Raw genomic sequence first — 17,605 nt, 5'->3', positions numbered from 1 at the left:
TAGTTTGTTATGGTATAGTCATTTCATGATAACAAAAACACTTAGTATTGTACAGAGATTAAGTAAAGGAAGAAAGAAGGAAGGTGTTATGCGGATGGTATGGAAGGTGGACTTTAATAATTGGGAATATTGGTGAGGTAATGTTGTAATAATTGGGAATATTGGTGAGGTAATGTTGTAATAATTGGGAATATTGGTGAGGTAATGTTGTGAGGCTGTGGGTTCTCTTATTAGGCCTTGTTGAAGAGATGAGTCTTCAAAGATTTGCGGAAGCTAGTTAATTCGTCAATTGCTTTCAGGGCTGTAGGCAATGCATTCCACAGCTACGTACTCATGTAAGAGAAGGTATGGGTGGGGAGGAGGAGATTAATTGCGAGGATGGGTGGGGATAGAATGGATCTTAGCAGGTACAAGTGAGTATGGGTTAGATTCCAGTGAGGACAGGTGGGGTAGATAAAATTTCTGTCCTTGTGCATAAAAATCATCTGTAATACCTGAAGATTTGGAGAGCGGCCAATGTAATGGCAATTTTTTTAAAGGGTTCCAGGGGCGATTTGGTCCTCGGGAAATTACAGACCGGTAAGCCTGACATCAGTGCTGGGCAAAACAGGGGCATAGCCAGACACCCAATTTTGGGTGGGCCTGGGGCCAAGATGGTGGCCAGAATACCCCCGCCCTGTCCCACAGATGATTTGGTCTCTCCTTCTCTCACCTGCATGCCATATGGTCTCTCAAACATCCCACCTCTCCTGCATACCTTTAAAATAGCAGATTTTCACCGGCAGCGAGCAGCAACTAATACACACTGCTCATGTTGGCCCCACAGCCTTCCCACTGATGCAACTTCCTGTTTCCACATGGGCGGGAATATGTCAGAGGGAAGGCTGTGGGGCTAGTGTGAGCAGTATGTATCAGTCACTGCTTGCTGCAGCGAAGATGTGCTATTTACAAGGTATGCAGGAGGGACAGTTGTTGGGAGTTTTCAGTTGGTGGGCCTAGGCCCACCCAGGCCCACCCTTGGCTATGCCACTGGGGCAAAATAGTAGCTAGAGAGAAGCGATAAATGTGTATAAGAAAGCTGATGTTCATACCAAAAAGGAGAATAACTCCACTATCATAGCTAGAGATATTTCAAATGTGAATACATTGTTTCAGTTAGTTGATAGTCTAACTGATACATCACCTATCTGTGAGAAATCTGGGGAACTGGCACCTAATGCCAATCAAGTGGCCTCTCATTTTCAAACAAAAATTTAAAATTCTTTATGATATATTGCATAGTTACAATAAAATCTCAGATAGATTTTTTAATTCCTTTGATGAAGGTTGCCCAACTGACCTTTGCTGGTCTGCTTTTTCCAAAGTTTCTTTGGATGAAATAGATGCTCTGTGTTTTAAATTTGGAAACTCACACTGTTATCTGGACGTTTGTCCCATTTATCTCATGAAAACAGCACCTAAACTGTTTAAAGGGGTCTTACTCTGTTGGATTAAAAATTCCCTTGCCTCTGGTATTTTCCCTATAATCTTTTCTGAGATTATATTGACACCAGTATTGAAAGACTCTTTGTCTTCTAAGAGTGATACATCTAATTGTAGACCAGTTGTCATGTCCCCTACCTCAACACAAGCGGTGTCCTCGGGCTGCGCAAGGTCCCATCGACACGCACACTTGACTGGCACAGCCCTGAGCCATGTGTGTAGTTCATCTCTGGCTGCAGGCTCCTTGATTGCTTTGCTTCCAGGCACCTGGCTCTGCTCTCTCTCTGCCTGGCATCCAGGCTCCTTAATTGCTTTGCTTCCACCCACCTGGGTCTGCTCTTCCTCTGCCTGGCTTCCCTTGCTTCCCTCCTATTGGTCTTCCGGTTCCTCCTTCCCCTGCTCTTGTCCTATGGCTGTGCCCAGTGGCGTTCCTAGACTCGATGACACCCGGGGCGGATCGCCGATGCGCCCCCCCCCGGGTGCAGCGCCCCCCCCCCGGGTGTACGCCGCTGGGGGGAGGGTACCACGGCATGGGCCTGTGGGCTCCGAGTTCGCTGCGCTAACTTCACTGATTCACTGCAGCTCCCTCTGCCCCGGAACAGGAAGTAACCTGTTCCGAGGCAGAGGGAGGGAGCTGCAGCAACCAGCGAAGTTAGCGTAGCGAACTTGGAGCCCACAGGCACGCGCCGCAGCACCCCCCAGCGGCATGCACCTGGGGCGGACCGCCCCCCCCCCCCCTTGGTACGCCACTGGCTGTGCCCCTTCTCCCTGCTGATGTCAGACGCCAGCACTTTATCAGCTGAGCTCTCCCTAGACTCCTTGCTTCGGCTTCTACTTTGGTAGGTGTTACTTGCTCAGTAGTGTGCGTCTCCTCTACTTTGTTCCTCATTGCTGACTTAGCCTGTACCTGGATTACTCTCGTGTCTGCTGCCTGCCTACTGACTCTGCCTGTACTTGGATTACTCTCGTGTCTGCTGCCTGCCTACTGACTCTGCCTGTATCTGGATCACTCTCTTGCCTGCTGCCTGTCTCGCCGTCACGTTCATCACCCCGCTTCCTGCTCCATCTCGTAAGCCCTGCAGGCTGCCCGACCTAGGGGCTCAACCTCTGGGGAACGGCGGTCAGCGCAGGTGAATCCTGGGGTTGTCCGGTCGCCAAGCAGAACCTGGTCCAAGTACCGGGCTCGGCAGCACTCTACTTGGTACAAAAACTCACAGGTCTGACACCAGTGGCCTCAATTCCTTACTTTACAAAACTATTGGAGGCTTTAGTGACAAAGCAGTTGATAATTTATTTGGATCGTTTTGAATTGGGTTTTGCACTGATCATAGCAGGGAAACCTTGTTGGTTACACTTTTGAATAACATTAGCTATCTTAAATGCAAAGGCCAACTGGATGCAAATATGGAATGCACTACCAAACATCATGAAAACAATGTATGACCTAACAACCTTTCGGAAATCATTAAAGACCAAGCTGTTCAAGAAGGCTTACCACAACGATCCAACCTAAGCACCCGAACCCTGCAACACAACGAAACTTGAACCAGGACAGGACACCTAATTCTTCATCCCCAACTACCTAAGGCACTCTGTTACTCATGAACTTTAACGCAATTACCACTCTGTATTTCTGACACCGGAATTGGCGATCGCCATCATGGTACTATGCAAGCCACATTAAGCCTGCAAATAGGTGGGAAAATGTGGGATACAAATGCAACAAATAAATAAATAAATCTTTCCAGTGCATTTGATCTAGTCGATGATGAAATTTTGCTTGATATTCTAGAGGGGTTTGGTATAACCGGTAAGGTGCTTTTATGGCTTAGAGGATTTTTGGTCCAAAGACCCTATGAAGTTAAGATGAAGGAAAAGTTATCTGAAAGTTGGTTCCCTCCTTCAGGTGTGCCTCAGGGCTTACCTTTGTCGCTGGTACTATTTAATATACTTTTATCATCTCTGGGAAAATATTTGGAAAAGGGGGGCTATTCCATCTATATGCATGCTGATGATATAACTATAGTTTTCCCAGTTGTTGCAGACTTAAAGGATATCTATAGCAGAATTTCTCGATGTTTCTCAACTATCACTGAGTGGATGGCTGCCCATTAAGTTAAATAAAGAAAAAACAAAATTTATGTTATTAGGCATGTTGTTTTATTTATTACATTTGTACCCCACATTTTCCCACCTGTTTTCAGGCTCAATGTGGCTTACATAGTACCGTCAAGGCGTTTGCCCAGTCAGTTGATAACAGATACAAGGTTGTATAGTGATCGTATGAGTTATAAGTAGAGGGTCGCATGCAGGTTGGATGCATGCCGGTCCATTTGCTCAGTACACCTGGAAAGCAGGCGTTTTTTTGTGCCGGCAAATGGACGTGTGGCAAAATTTAAACCAGCGTGCGTCCATATTCGGGCTGAGATCTTACCACCACCAATTGACTTAGCGGTAAGGTCTCTCGCACTAACCGGGCGGTAAGCTGCCAGCACAGGTAAGCGCCACGTGGTAGAAAATAGAAATGGAATTACCGCCCTGGGTAATTCCATTTCTATTTTCTACCACGTGGTGCTTACCTGTGCTAGCTGCTTACTGCCCGGTTAGATCGCTCAGTTAAAATTCTGGGTATGGTGTTGGATGAAAAGCTTTCTAAGGAAGGTCAGATTAACTCTCTCACAGGAAGCTCGTTTTATGTTATGATAAAATTAAAAGGCATTCAAAAATGTCTAATGGAAGATATATTTAAACTGGTGGTTCAAACTTGGGTGGTTAGCAAGTTAGATTACTGCAATATTGTATACTTAGGGATATCTAAGCAATTATTGAGAAGAATTCAGACCATTCAAAAAGTGGCTGTACATATGATTCTCTCCTTTAAAAAATCTGAAAGGTAAGTATTCTCAATGGAGAAGGGTAGTTAGTGGGGTTCCCCAGGGGTCTGTGCTAGGATTGCTGCTTTTTAGCATATTTATAAATGACCTAGAGATGGGAGTAACTAGTGAGGTAATTAAATTTGCTGATGACACAAAGTTATTCAAAGTTGTTAAATCACGGGAGGATTGTGAAAAATTACAAGAGGACCTTATGAGACTGGGCGTCTAAATGGCAGATGACGTTTAATGTGAGCAAATGTAAAATGATTTATGTGGGAAAGAGGAACCCGAATTATAGCTACGTCATGCAAGGTTCCAAGTTAGGAGTTACAGACCAAGAAAGGGATCTAGGTGTCGTTGTTGATGATACGTTGAAACCTTCTGCTCAGTGTGCTGCTGCGGCTAAGAAAGCAAATAGAATGTTAGGTATTATTAGGAAAGGAATGGAAAACAAAAATGAGGATGTTATAATGCCTTTGTATCGCACCATGGTGCGACCGCAGCTCGAATATTGTGTTCAATTCTGGTCGCCGCATCTCAAAAAAGATATAGTGGAATTAGAAAAGGTGCAGAGAAGGGCGATGAAAATGATAAAGGGGATGGGACGACTTCCCCATGAGGAAAGGCTAAAGTGGCTAGGGCTCTTCAGCTTGGAGAAAAGGCGGCTGAGGGGAGATATGATAGAGGTCTATAAAATAATCAGTGGAGTTGAACGGGTAGACGTGAAGCGTCTGTTTACGCTTTCCAAAAATACTAGGACTAGGGGGCATGCGATGAAGCTACAAAGTGGTAAATTTAAAACGAATCAGAGAAAATATTTCTTCACTCAACATGTAATTAAACTCTGGAATTCATTGCCAGAGAATGTGGTAAAGGCGGTTAGCTTAGCAGAGTTTAAAAAAGGTCTGGACAGCTTCCTAAAGGAAAATCAACTATTTCTGGGATAAACAGTATAAAATGTTTTATACTTTTTTGGGATCTTGCCAGGTATTTGTGACCTGGATTGGCCACTGTTGGAAACAGGATGCTGGGCTTGATGGACCTTTGGTCTGTCCCAGTATGGCAATACTTACGTACTTATGTACTCCTTTTTTATTACACTGCACTGGCTTCCAGTTGAGGCTATGGCTTTCTTTCAATTGGGATGTCTAGTATTCAAGATTGTATCAGGAATAATTCCTCAATACATGATTTGTTTGGTGTGATTTTTGATATCTAGAAAATACTGTAATACTCATAGTTCATCCTCACTCTCTTTTACTAGTTTCCAAGGGATTACTTCTAAGAAACTGTTCACATCTTTATTCTCATATCAGGCAGCTAGCTTATGGAACTTTCTTCCATCTACATTAAAGCAAACACTTAGTGGTTTTAAAAAAAGATTTAAAACCTGTTTGTTTTATAAATAAGTAGTAAGGAAAGGAATCATAGTTGCTTCAATTTGTCATTGTCTGATAGTTTATGAGAATTTGCAAGATGGTGATTAGTAAGTCATATGTGAATTCTTTTTTTTAATGTTACATCCTAATTTTGTATGTAATCTAGTTTTCCTAGTTGTAACCCACTTTAAACTTGTTTGATGGTATTAGCAGGCTATAAGCCAATTAACTGTAACTGTATAAAGAATCAAATTAGGGAGCACGTAGATAATCATGGTTTGATGGTGCAGAGTCAGCATGGGTTCAGCCAAGGGAAGTCTTGCCTCACCAATTTGCTTCATGTCTTTGAAGGCATAAATAAACATGTGGATAAAGGTGAGCTGGTTGATGCAGTGTATCTGGATTTTCAGAACGTTTTTACAATGTACCTCATGAGAGACTCCTGAGAAAATTGACTGAGAAAAGGACATTGCCTCCTGTCCCATCACTCCTTATGGGACAGGAGGCAATGTCCTTTTCTGGATTAGGAATTGGTTATTGGACAGAAAACAAAAGATAGGGTTACGTAGACGTTTTCTCTATGGAGGAGAGTGAATAGTGGAGTGCCGCAGGGAATCTGTACCGGGACAGGTGCTATTTAACATATTTATAATGATCTGGAAATCAGAATGACAAGCGAGGTGATTAAAGTTGCAGATGACACGAAACTATTCAAAGTTGTCAAAACGCATGCAGATTGTGAAAAATTGCAGGAAGACCTTAGGAAGCTGGAAGACCAGGCATCCAAATGGCAGATGAAACTTAATGTGGACAAATGCAAAGTGATGCACATTGGGAAGAATAATCCAAGTCATAGTTACCTGGTGCTAGGGTCCACCTTAGGACTCAGCACTCAAGAAAAAGATCTAGGTGTCATTGCAGACAATATGCTGAAATCTTCTGCCCAGTGTGCGGCAGTGGCCAAAAAAGCAAACATGATGCTAGGAATTATTAGGAAAGGGATGCAAAATAAGACCAAGAATATTTAAAATGCCTCTATATCGCTCCATGGTGCAACCTCACCTTGAGCATTGCGTTCAGTTCTGATCGCCGTATCTCAAAAAAGATGTAGCAAAATTAGAAAAGATTCAAAGAAGAGTGACCAAAATGATAGAGGGGATTAAATTGCTCCCATATGAGGAAAGGTTAAAGAGGTCAGGGCTCCTCAGCTTGGAAAAGAGATGGCTGAGTGGGGATATGATTGAGGTCTACAAAATCCTGAGTGGTGTGGAGCGGTTGTAGGTGAATCGATTTTTCACTCAGTCAAAAAGTACAAAGACCAGGGGACACTCAGTGAAATTGATGGAAATACCTTTAAAACAAATAGGAGGAAATATTTTTTCACTCAAAGAAGAGTTAAGCTCTGGAACTCGTTGCCGGAGGATTTGGTAATGCAGTTAGCGTATCTGGGTTTTTAAAATGTTTGGACTAGTTCCTGGAGGAAAAGTCCATAGTCTGTTATTGAAATGCAGATGGGGAAACCACTGCTTGCCCTGGGGTTGGTAGCTTGGAATGTTGCTACTAATTGGGTTTCTGCCAGGTACTTGTGACCTGGATTGGCCATTGGTCTGACCCAGTATGGCTATTCTTATGTTCTTATGACACTAATGGGCTTCTTAGCCTATTTAATTGCACGTGCATCTCAGGATAGTGCACAATTTTGCACAAGTAACTTTGTGCACCATTTCTATATAGAATCCAGGGGAATATAGGTTGTGTGAAGAAATTGTTTTTGTTTGTGTACGTTGTCTTCGGCTTTTTCATGATGACAGTAGAGAGGCTGCTAGCTTCCTTTTTGCACTCTCTTGGAAGACCTGTCAAAGGGGATTTTCATTCTGTTGACCTGATGATTTTGGATGTTCTCAAGTTTGAGACAGGTCATCAGATTGAAACACAGCTTGTTGCAAGGGATGAGTGCTTGTCCAGTTGCAGACAAGCATATTGTGCATAAGAAGAACTTGACTGTACTTATTAACGTAAAAATGAGAATATAGTGAATGCTTAAAATAAATACTGAGATTATTTTTGGATTGACTCGTTATGCTTTGACAAAAGCACCATCACTCTACTTGTTGAAAGTATATCAAACATTATATGACATACCTCAACGCCTTGGCTTCTGTTAAAGAGGCCCTTTTCCAAGTTCGGTTTTCTTTTCCAGAACAATTTTGGCAAGGATGCTATGGGCCAACCCTGTGACTGTGCTTACTGCCAGGGCTCTCCGAGATCCAGAGAAGCAGCTGAAAGAACCTAGCTTTGCTGGCAGAAGCCTGTTAATATCTCGACTGCAATTGTTAAATCATCTCACTGCGAGGAATGAAATGGTTCACCACACTGAGTAATCAAATGTGAAAATTCACAGCAGCCACTAATCACTTTGTAATACTGCAAATATTAACACTTACTCAGCTCGACTCAGTGTGTCTCAGATGTCTTTAATACGGAAACAGATTTACAGCAAAGAAAGGAGAGTGTGTCTCCATCAGCTAACATGCATTCAGCTCTTTGATGCCATTCCTAGCCTCAGCCTGTCACACCCTTTTTTTCCAAGTATTATTTCTGCTTCCTTGCCCTCCTGCGGTGTTAATCTAATGATATCTTTATAATGTCGGTGCCAGACAAGTTGTGCAAAATAATAAAGAACCAGCAGAGCGAGTGCCAGAGCACATTTCTACAAAATGCCTAAAAGGGCCACTATCTGGAGATATTTGTCTTATGAATTTTTTTTTTTTTGCCAGTTAAAAATATTTGGACTGAATTGGGGTAGAATTATTCCTCTGCCTATGTTGATTGCATGTCTCCTAGTTTTGCAGAACAAAGGAAACTAAATAGCTCATTCTCAGTAGAATTACTTCGGTGAAAAACGGTGAGGTCCTTCTAAGGCTTAGTGATGTTTAAACTATAACCTCTTGGCAACACACTACAGAAAATAAAACAAGACCCTAGTTCAGGGCATCTCAAACCCTTTTTTGAGGAACCCAACAGCTAATCTGGTTTTCAAGACATTTACATGATCAGACAAGAGATAGTCATATATATTAGAGACTCAGTGTACAGAAATTTATCTCATCCACTTTCTTGAAAACCCAACTGGATGTGGGGACCCCAGAACAAATTTGGGAAGCCCTACTCAGATGCCAAGGCTGGGAAAGTATGTATATCCTTTTTCAGGACAAGAAAGTGAGCCTTTAGGCCAGGGGTTGGAAACCTCTGCCCTCAAGGCTTGCACACTGTTCAGGTTTTCAGGATACGCTAATGGTTATGCATGAGATAGATCTGTATACACAGCCTCAAAATCTCTCTCATGTGTATCTATTATGGATATGCTGAAAATCTGACTAGAGTGGGACATAGCTGTGGGTGGGCCTGGGTCGGCACAGGCCCACCCAGCAAAGGCACAGCTGGTTTGTGACTGGCAGGAATCCCAAAGCCCCACCAGCTTGAAGACTCCTGGTGATCCAACATCTCTTAACTTCCTCCCCAACTGCCTCCACCCCCCAATACCTTTTCAATCCAGTAGCAAGCAGTGACTCATTTCAACTGCTCGTGCTGGCCATGAGCCTTCCCTTTGACACAATGTCCAGGAAGTTTTGTCAGAGGGAAGGCTCAGGGCCGGCATGAGAAGGTATGATTCGCTGCCGGCCCAGTACTGAGGGATTTAAAAGGTACTGGGGGGTGGGGGGGTTGGGGAGTGAAGTTAAGAGATGCCTGATCACCTGGGGGAGATGCCAGGTGGGGTTCCTGTGCTCACCCACTTGGGGCTCAATCCCGCATAAAATTGGGTGTCTGGCTCTGCCCCTGCTCTGAGGACTGGAGGTTCTTTAGGTCACTGGTTCTCAATTCAGTCCTCAGAACACACCAAGCCAGTTTGGAATTCAGCCTTTCCACAAAGAATATGCATGAGAGAAATTCGCATGCATTGCCTCCATTACATGCAAATCTATCCCATGCTTATTAATTTAAATATCCTAAAAATCAGACTGGCTAAGTGTGTCCTACGCATTTGGTTGGGAATCACCACTGCAGCCTGATAAGGATTCCTGTACCTGGCCTGGGGGATTTCTAGCTAGTTAGAGGTTTAGTAAATATTTTTGAGAAAGATTTGCATGCTCTGCCTTCATTACATTCAGATTTCTCTCGTGCATAATCATTGTGTTTATCCTGAAAACCTGTCTGGCTGGGGATCCCCAGGATGGTTTATAAACCACTGCTTTAGCGCATTTTGGTATGGGCAGTACATTCCTTTCTATGCCTTAGCAACCCCATTGCAAGAGTTCTCAGCCTGGCCCTGGGGACACACCTAGCTTAGTCAGGTCTTCAAGATATCCACAAGGAAGATATGATTAATTTGCATACATTATTTCCACTATATGCAAATCAATCTCATGCATATTCATTGTGGATATCTTGACAACCTGACTAGCTAGGTATATCCAAAGGACTGAGTCAAGAACCATTGATAAACTGTGAAGGGTATTATTAAAACAGGTTGGGCAAAAAATCTGGCACTCTGTAATGAATGAATGTAGAACTGGGTAGGGAAAAATAGACAATTTCAAACAATCTTTCCATTCATGCTATTGATTTGTTCGTATTTAATTTCTCCATTGGCCAAAACTGGGACAGAAATATTAGGGTATTTCCATTGTGTGTTTTCTTAAACAGCTTGAGCTCAAAACCTGTTTTCCTTTATTCAAATCCCAATAAGTTGCTTCCCGGCCTTGACGCTGCCCCACAGTACTTTGGCATTTAGGGCTAGGAGAAGCCCATACGGTTCTGGGAGCTAGGCCCTATGTGGCAGAAACATACCACTACCGATGGACACAGGGGGCACTACATTACAGAGACACCCTCGCCCCCCTATTTCATCAAAATGCAGGATTTTCAGAGCTCAGAGATGATACATTCCAAGTCACCCAGCAAAGTACCAGAAACGTGGTTTCTCAGATACACATGGGGTGTAGAATTGAGCCCCACTCCCTCCTCTCAGCACCAGCCCTCATCTGAATCCTTTCACAGAGCAGACCTGGGGGGGGGGGGGGTGCTCTCAGGATACCCTGCATTCCGTATTAACAGCACAAACTGGCGTATTCAGCGGAAGCTCTTTACAATCTGTGTGGTCCCTCGTCTTGCCAAGAGCAAACATTATCTTCCCCAACCCTGCCACTCTCTTTAGTATGTCAGGGCCCAACAGCTCCAAGGCAAACTAGTAATTATTTTCACTGTACTGCTTTGTCTGCCCTAATCCTTTCAAAGAAGCTTTCCTGCACAGCTGAAATATTGTGATGCTTTAAAACCTTTCTGCTATTCATAGATCCCCTCAGACATCCAGAGGGAACAAACTCCCCACAGAGTTCAGCTTCCATAATTACAAGTACATTTCCTCAGGATTAATAAACAATTACCACCTCCTCCGGTTAAAGATGCTCGTTGCTTTTCATTCTTTCAGCAGAGAGGTGGGCATTTAGATTTTAGAAGAGCTGTCACCATTTGTGGCTGCTACTGCTTCGTGATATGCCATCCTGCTGGCCACCCAAAAGGATCATAGCTGCCAATTTATTCAGTTCCAGGAGGAATACTGTAAGCCAGTCCTGGATTTGAAACCCTGATGCAGGATGAGGTATTTGTAGCCTTTAATTCTACCCATGGAAATCAAGAGAGGATCTGTAAGAAATCCAGGACCGGCTTTAAATGTTCCTCCTGGAACTGAGTAAGTTGCAGCTCTGGGATCACCTGTCATTCCAAAGGCAGACAGCCATAAATAACCAACCCTACGGCAAACAGGTTAACATGGACCGTATCTCGCTTGATTTCTGTTTGTGCAGAGTATCCTCACTGGTAATCTTTTTGGAAACAGGAAAAGCCCGAGTTCTGCCAAATTTTTAAACCACTTCAGATATTTTTTTCTCATGCTGTAGATAAGATAATTAAGCCACCCTAGTGAATATTCACAGAAAAATGGTTTTCTTGGCATAAGTGTTGGCAAGTGGACCCACCTGGCAACTCGGTTATGGTACATATGGTACATACTACTACTGTTCAGCATTTACAGACCTGGGAGGGAGGGAGAAGAGCCAGGGCACCACTCAAGAGTGACACCTAGTAGCTGGATTCAGGGACCCTTGATTACAGGGTTCCAGAAGAAGCAGGACCATCACTACAATGACCACACTAGGGGGTCCTTTAATAAGGTGCGCCAAAAAATGGACTGCGCTAGTGTAGGTGCATGTTTTGGGCGCACGCCGATCCATTTTACAGTGTGCCTGTAAAGCAGGGGCGTAGCCAGACAACAGAATTTGGGTGGGCCTAGGCAAGAAATGGGTGGGCACCAAGTGTTCTTCCCAACCCCCACCAGAAAAATATCTGAGCTGGCGGGAAAATGTTTCTTTCCACCTTGGCAGTCTGCAGTAGGCATGCGCTGAAAACTGAGCATGCACAGGTGCCAATATCATGGAGAGCAGCATTTTAATTACTATCAGGGGGATGTCTTCAGCTGACAGAGCTTTGGATCCCCACCAGCTACCACTAAATGTGTACTACTGTTGGGTGGGCCTGAGCCCTAAGTGGGTGGGCCCTGGCCCACCCAGGCCCACCTGTGGCTACGCCACTGCTGTAAAGCCTTTTTAAAATTTTTGCCGAAAATGGACATGCAGCAAAATAAAAATTGGTGTACATCCATTTTGGGTCTGAGACCTTACCGCCAGCCATTGACTTAGAGGTAAGGTCTCACGCAATAACTGTGCTGTGCGGTGATTGTGTACACGCATAGAATGATGATTACTGCCCGGTTTCCACCGCATGCAGGAAAATAAAAATTATTTTCCGACGCGCATAGCAGACCCACATAAAAAATTAAATTAGCGCCTGGGCCTTGCAGTAGCCGGGCGGTAACTACAAATTGATGCATATTGGGTGCTCGTAGGCGCCTACGTGGCTTAGTAAAAGGGACCCTAGGTGCTTTGGAGGAAGGGGTAGAGGGAGCTAAATCCCCCAATAGTTGCAAAGGAAGCCTCCTGGTATCAGGATCCCAGCCATGGTTCTGACTGAGCTGGAGGTCCAAAGAGGCACAAAGAAACTTCCAGATAAAAAAATGAAAAAGTGCGCATGCATCCATCTAAATTACATTTTGGTAATGCACAGGGAGCGAATTTAGTCTTTTCCACAACTGCACAACCTGGGCGTGCACGTTTCTGCCTATCTTCTATCTTCTGAGGTGTAAACATTTTTTTGCAAATGGCGAACCTTCCATTTTTCTTGCATATTCAACGCATGCCATGAATGGAGCAAAAAAGATGCAGAAGCCTAGGTTTTGAACTGTCTGCAGCAGAGTTAAATCACTGTAAAATGTGGGAGAGAAACGCCCATGTTTTGAAACTCACTCACCTAGCGCTTGGAATAGATCCTCCTGGAAATGAATATGCATGAAAACATTCTACCAGGAATCTTGCAAACCAAAGAGAAAGCTGCATACCTTTTCTCTTTGCTCAAGAAATGAATTTCCGCCCTGGGGAACACACTGCCTCAAAAGATATTTAATAAGCAAATGTCACACACAAAAGCACTGTGGAACTTTTGCAGACGATCTATTACCCATCTCTCTGTTAGCCAAGAGAACGTTTGCAGTACCAGGTGTACAACGTATTTCACCCACTCCCACTTCTATTCTAGCTTGAGTTAGAATTTATTATCTTTTGAACTACTTAAGGGGTCCTTTTACAAAGGCACACTGAAAAATGGCTTGCGGTAGTGTAGGTGCGGGTTTTCGGCACACGCAGAATCATTTTTCAGCGCACCTGTAAAAAAGGTCTCTTCACCCCCCCCCCCCCCCCCCCCCCCCCCCCCCCCGAAAATGGACATGCAGCAAAATCAAAATTTCCGCGTGTCCATTTTGGATCTGAGACATTATTATTATTTATTTTTTTTTTTTTGCTGCATTTATATCCCACATTTTCCCACCTAATTGCAGGCTCAATGTGGCTTACAATATAATACAACAACAATCACATTGACGGAATAAGAAGTCAAAATATAAATAACAGATAAGGTGCATAAGAATCTCATGGCAGTCATATTAACGAAGAAGAATTTCAGAATTGTTGCTATTAAGTTGCTTAGTAAAATTATGTAAATAAGAAGTGAATAAATAGTTGTAACATAACTGTCATGACAAAATAAATGTTCAGTAAATTAGGGTGTAAATTAAAATAGACAAATTAAAAAAGTTCCAATATAACTGAACTGGTGAAGCTTAGGTGTCAGTTCCTTAAGGGGCATCATTTTGTACGTCTTTTTAAACAGGTAAGTCTTTAGTAGCTTCCGGAAGGTCATCAGGTCGTATGTTGTTCTTATGGTAGTCGGTAGTTCATTCCATAGTTGTGTGCAGATGTATGAAAAGCTAGATGCATGTATTGAAAATGCATGCTGAAAACTTACCTCTTCAAACAAGCTTACCCAAACAACCCAACTTAACTCTTGAACTTAATTCCTCACCATCAGCACTACCTATACTCCAATCCTCTCCCCCACATCTCTTCATATTGTTCTACTCTTTATAACTTGAACATCTCTTGAGACTTTGTACCATACTTTGTGTCATCTACGTGAGACTTTGTACCACACCTTGTAAGCCGCACTGAACCTGCTATTGAGCGGGAAAGAGCGGGGTATAAATGCTACAAATAAATAAAAATTAAATAAATTTAAGTCCTCTGCAGTTGGGATAGTGGAGGTTTAAGAAGGTGCGTGATGAACTTTTGTTATTTCTCTCTGGCAAATGTATTAGGTCTGACATGTAAGATGGGGCATCTCCATAAATAATTTTATGAGCCAAGGTGCATAACTTGAATGCAATACGATCTTTCAATGGAAGCCAGTGTAGCCTTTCTCTAAGGGGTCTGGCACTTTCATATTTCGCCTTACCGAATATCAGTCTGGCTGCGGTGTTCTGGGCAGTCTGGAGTCTCTTAATGGTTTGAGCCTTGCAACCCGCATATAAGGAATTACAGTAGTCCAGAAGACTCAATACCCATAGACCTAGCGGTAAAAAATTTGGGCAATAATGACTTATATGTGTCAGATGCCACTTGGCGCGCATCTGCTACGCGTTACATGAAAATAAAAAATATTTTTCACACGTGCGTAGTGGACGCACACCGAAATTGAAATTACCACAAGGGCCACGTGGTAACCGGGCGGGAAGTCCAATTTGGCGCACATTGGGCATGCATTGGCACCTACGCGGCTTCGTAAAAGGGGCCCCAAATGCAGATAGGGATCTCAGAGCTCTGGTCTTCATATTTCATTACTACCTCCATTTTATTTAGTGGTGGTGGAAGGGCCACCCTGTGAGCACCAAAAAGTCTCAAGCTGTGGATAAGCCATCATCTGATTATCGCTGTGTCATGGTGACCCTGAGCTTGCTCAGCACAATCCTACCGGTCAGAGCTGGCGTTGTGCAAGTAGACTGAGATACCACTCTAAGCAAGCACCGTGCCACAGATATGTCAAAACCTGCGAGCAGACTCTGCATTTCCCATGTTTGTCTGCAGGAAATATCAAATTCAGTGATATCCCAAATGTAAGATATTTGGAATACTTACTCCAGAACACCATCTAACCACAAGCCTGGAATCTGAATTTCACCTCTCTTCCCATCTGCATGTATGAATATTTAATATAGGGATACCATATGTGTTCAAAGAGGGGAAGAACTACCCTAGTTTAAGCTTCCTTTCAAGTCCCTTTTTTCCTGTACTTTTTCGGCAGCTTGGTTAAAAATGTCACAACCCTGTACTGCTCGCTGCCTTTCATCTGCTTGGCTCAGCAGTCGAGCCACGTAAACTTTTATTCTTAATATACTTGAAGCAGATCAGCAGCAAGCTACAGAAAAAAGGCAGTTTACCTGCTCAGATGTGGTAAAGTAAACTGGTAAAAGCTGAAAAGATTTGAACTTCTACAATCAAGGAGCAGGGTGCTTTTCCTGACTTCTGCAGATTCTCTCCCCCCCCCCCCCCCCCCATAAGACTATATACTTCTACCTGTGTGCTGTAGCATCATTTCCCTGCTGCCCCCACCACACAGCAAGCTGAAGACCTGCACCCTGCACGCTTTGTACATGCACACACGTGTACAGACAGAACGCATGTTTGGGGATTCAGAATGCTAAAGAGTTGGAAATACCTTGATCAGGACAGCAGGTTTACAAATACAGAATAAGGCTGACTACAGAAGACAGGGTCTCTGCACATAAAGCAGACAGTTCAACACATCTATCTTGTTATTATCAGTCCTACTGCGGAGCAGTGTCCTGTGGCTAAAGGAAGAAAGAGAGAGCGAGCGAGAGAAGGGGAAAGCATGGAAAAAATCCTACCATGATGCTGCTCTTCTCTCTGCCCTTCTGTGCCCAGTGGTAAGCCAGCTAACACAATAGAGATTGTCTCTTTATATATAGTGTCACAGAAGAGTAAAAATATGCCTGCTCCAAGTTTAGACAATAGATGTAGGGTGGAAAGTACAGTAATTGGATCCCAATACCATTCCAAGTATCTGACCCATGCAGGGCAGTTGCTTTTCGCAGAAATGGTGCAGTCCATAAGTACAGTAGAGGCAGGTGGGCACAGGCTGCACAGTGAGCCAATGCTTCTCATGTGCTCATGCTCCTGGGAGGACCCGGTCAAAGAAGCTGGTAACACAGCTTACCCACAGCATTCTGCTCCCTTGAACAAGGAAACAGAGAGTCACAAAGTTTTGGGACTGCTCAGAACTGGGGATGTTGCTGAATGGAAGTTTCTACTCAGGGTCTTGACCGTGGAGGTGTGAGCAAAGGAGCTCCAGGTCAGCTAATGGAGAACTTTTCTTAGCTGGATGCAGGCATGATTGTCCTCATTCTTTCTACTGGCTGGGAGATTGGTCTTGCTTGCATCAGCTTCTTCATCCATTTTTTAAGTACAGCAAAGCACTGCAATGTTTGTTTTCCAATGTCATTGCACATACGTAAACTCATTATTTAGCACAGGAAGAAGAAAATAAAATGACCTATGACATTCATCTTTGTCATGTATTATTACTCTTTTGTTTCTCTTGACCCAGTAGTTTCGTCCTGCTCCTTTGTACAGCCAACACAATTGGAACCATGAGCCTCCGTTCACAGCTATCAGGGATTTTTATTCCCTGTTCTTATCCGTTCCCCGCTTAATTTAATCTGTCTATAACAGCAACAGTCCTTGGCTGGGGGACAGAAGCCAGGGTCCCTTCTGGAAGCCTGTACTCAAGATCCCTAAATCACGATAACTGGAACTTCTGCACCCCTTCTCCCCAAGGATATGAATGCTGTTTCTGGGGTGTCCCCAGCCTCAGCCAGTGCAGGACCTTCATTATGGCGGCATGCAGCACTATCCCCTGAGCCTTCAGACCAGACTTACATCTCATTTGCTTGATATTGTGAAATCTAAAGCCACAAATGGGAGAAGAAGTAGCAACAGATATTTCTCTGATATTTTAGAATTCAGCTGGGACTGTAAATTGTGTGTATTACTAGCAGACAGTCAGATGGTGCCCCATTTATTTGGAAAAGATAGATAGATAGATAGATAGATAGATAGATAGATAGATAGATAGATAGATAGATAGATAGATAGATGATAGATAGATAGATAGATAGATAGATAGATATTAGGATTTATTTACCGCCTTTTTGAAAAATTCATTTATGGCGTGTACAGCAAGAAATATATGTAGACTGTGTTTCATTAAAAAAAAACTATACAAAGCTTATTTTCTGCATAACTGTCAAAACTTGACCAATTTCATTAAAATTTGGGATATATCATC

General features: G+C 43.4%; 1 protein-coding gene across 1 annotated transcript in view; it reads right to left on the bottom strand.

The window, feature by feature from the left end:
• MYL10 (myosin light chain 10) overlaps positions 1–16,245 on the bottom strand; it is a 67,390-nt gene extending 51,145 nt beyond the window's left edge. The window contains exon 1 of the mRNA XM_030186107.1: positions 16,146–16,245. Within this exon, the coding sequence (XP_030041967.1) occupies positions 16,146–16,148 (3 nt within the window). The 5' untranslated portion in view covers positions 16,149–16,245. The remainder of the gene's footprint in view (positions 1–16,145) is intronic.
• Positions 16,246–17,605: the final 1,360 nt, after the last annotated feature.

Source organism: Microcaecilia unicolor, chromosome 13, assembly GCF_901765095.1.
Source record: "Microcaecilia unicolor chromosome 13, aMicUni1.1, whole genome shotgun sequence".
NCBI lineage: Eukaryota > Metazoa > Chordata > Amphibia > Gymnophiona > Siphonopidae > Microcaecilia > Microcaecilia unicolor.
The sequence above is the reverse complement of the archived record's forward strand: the minus strand, read 5'-3'. Positions and strand labels throughout refer to the sequence as shown.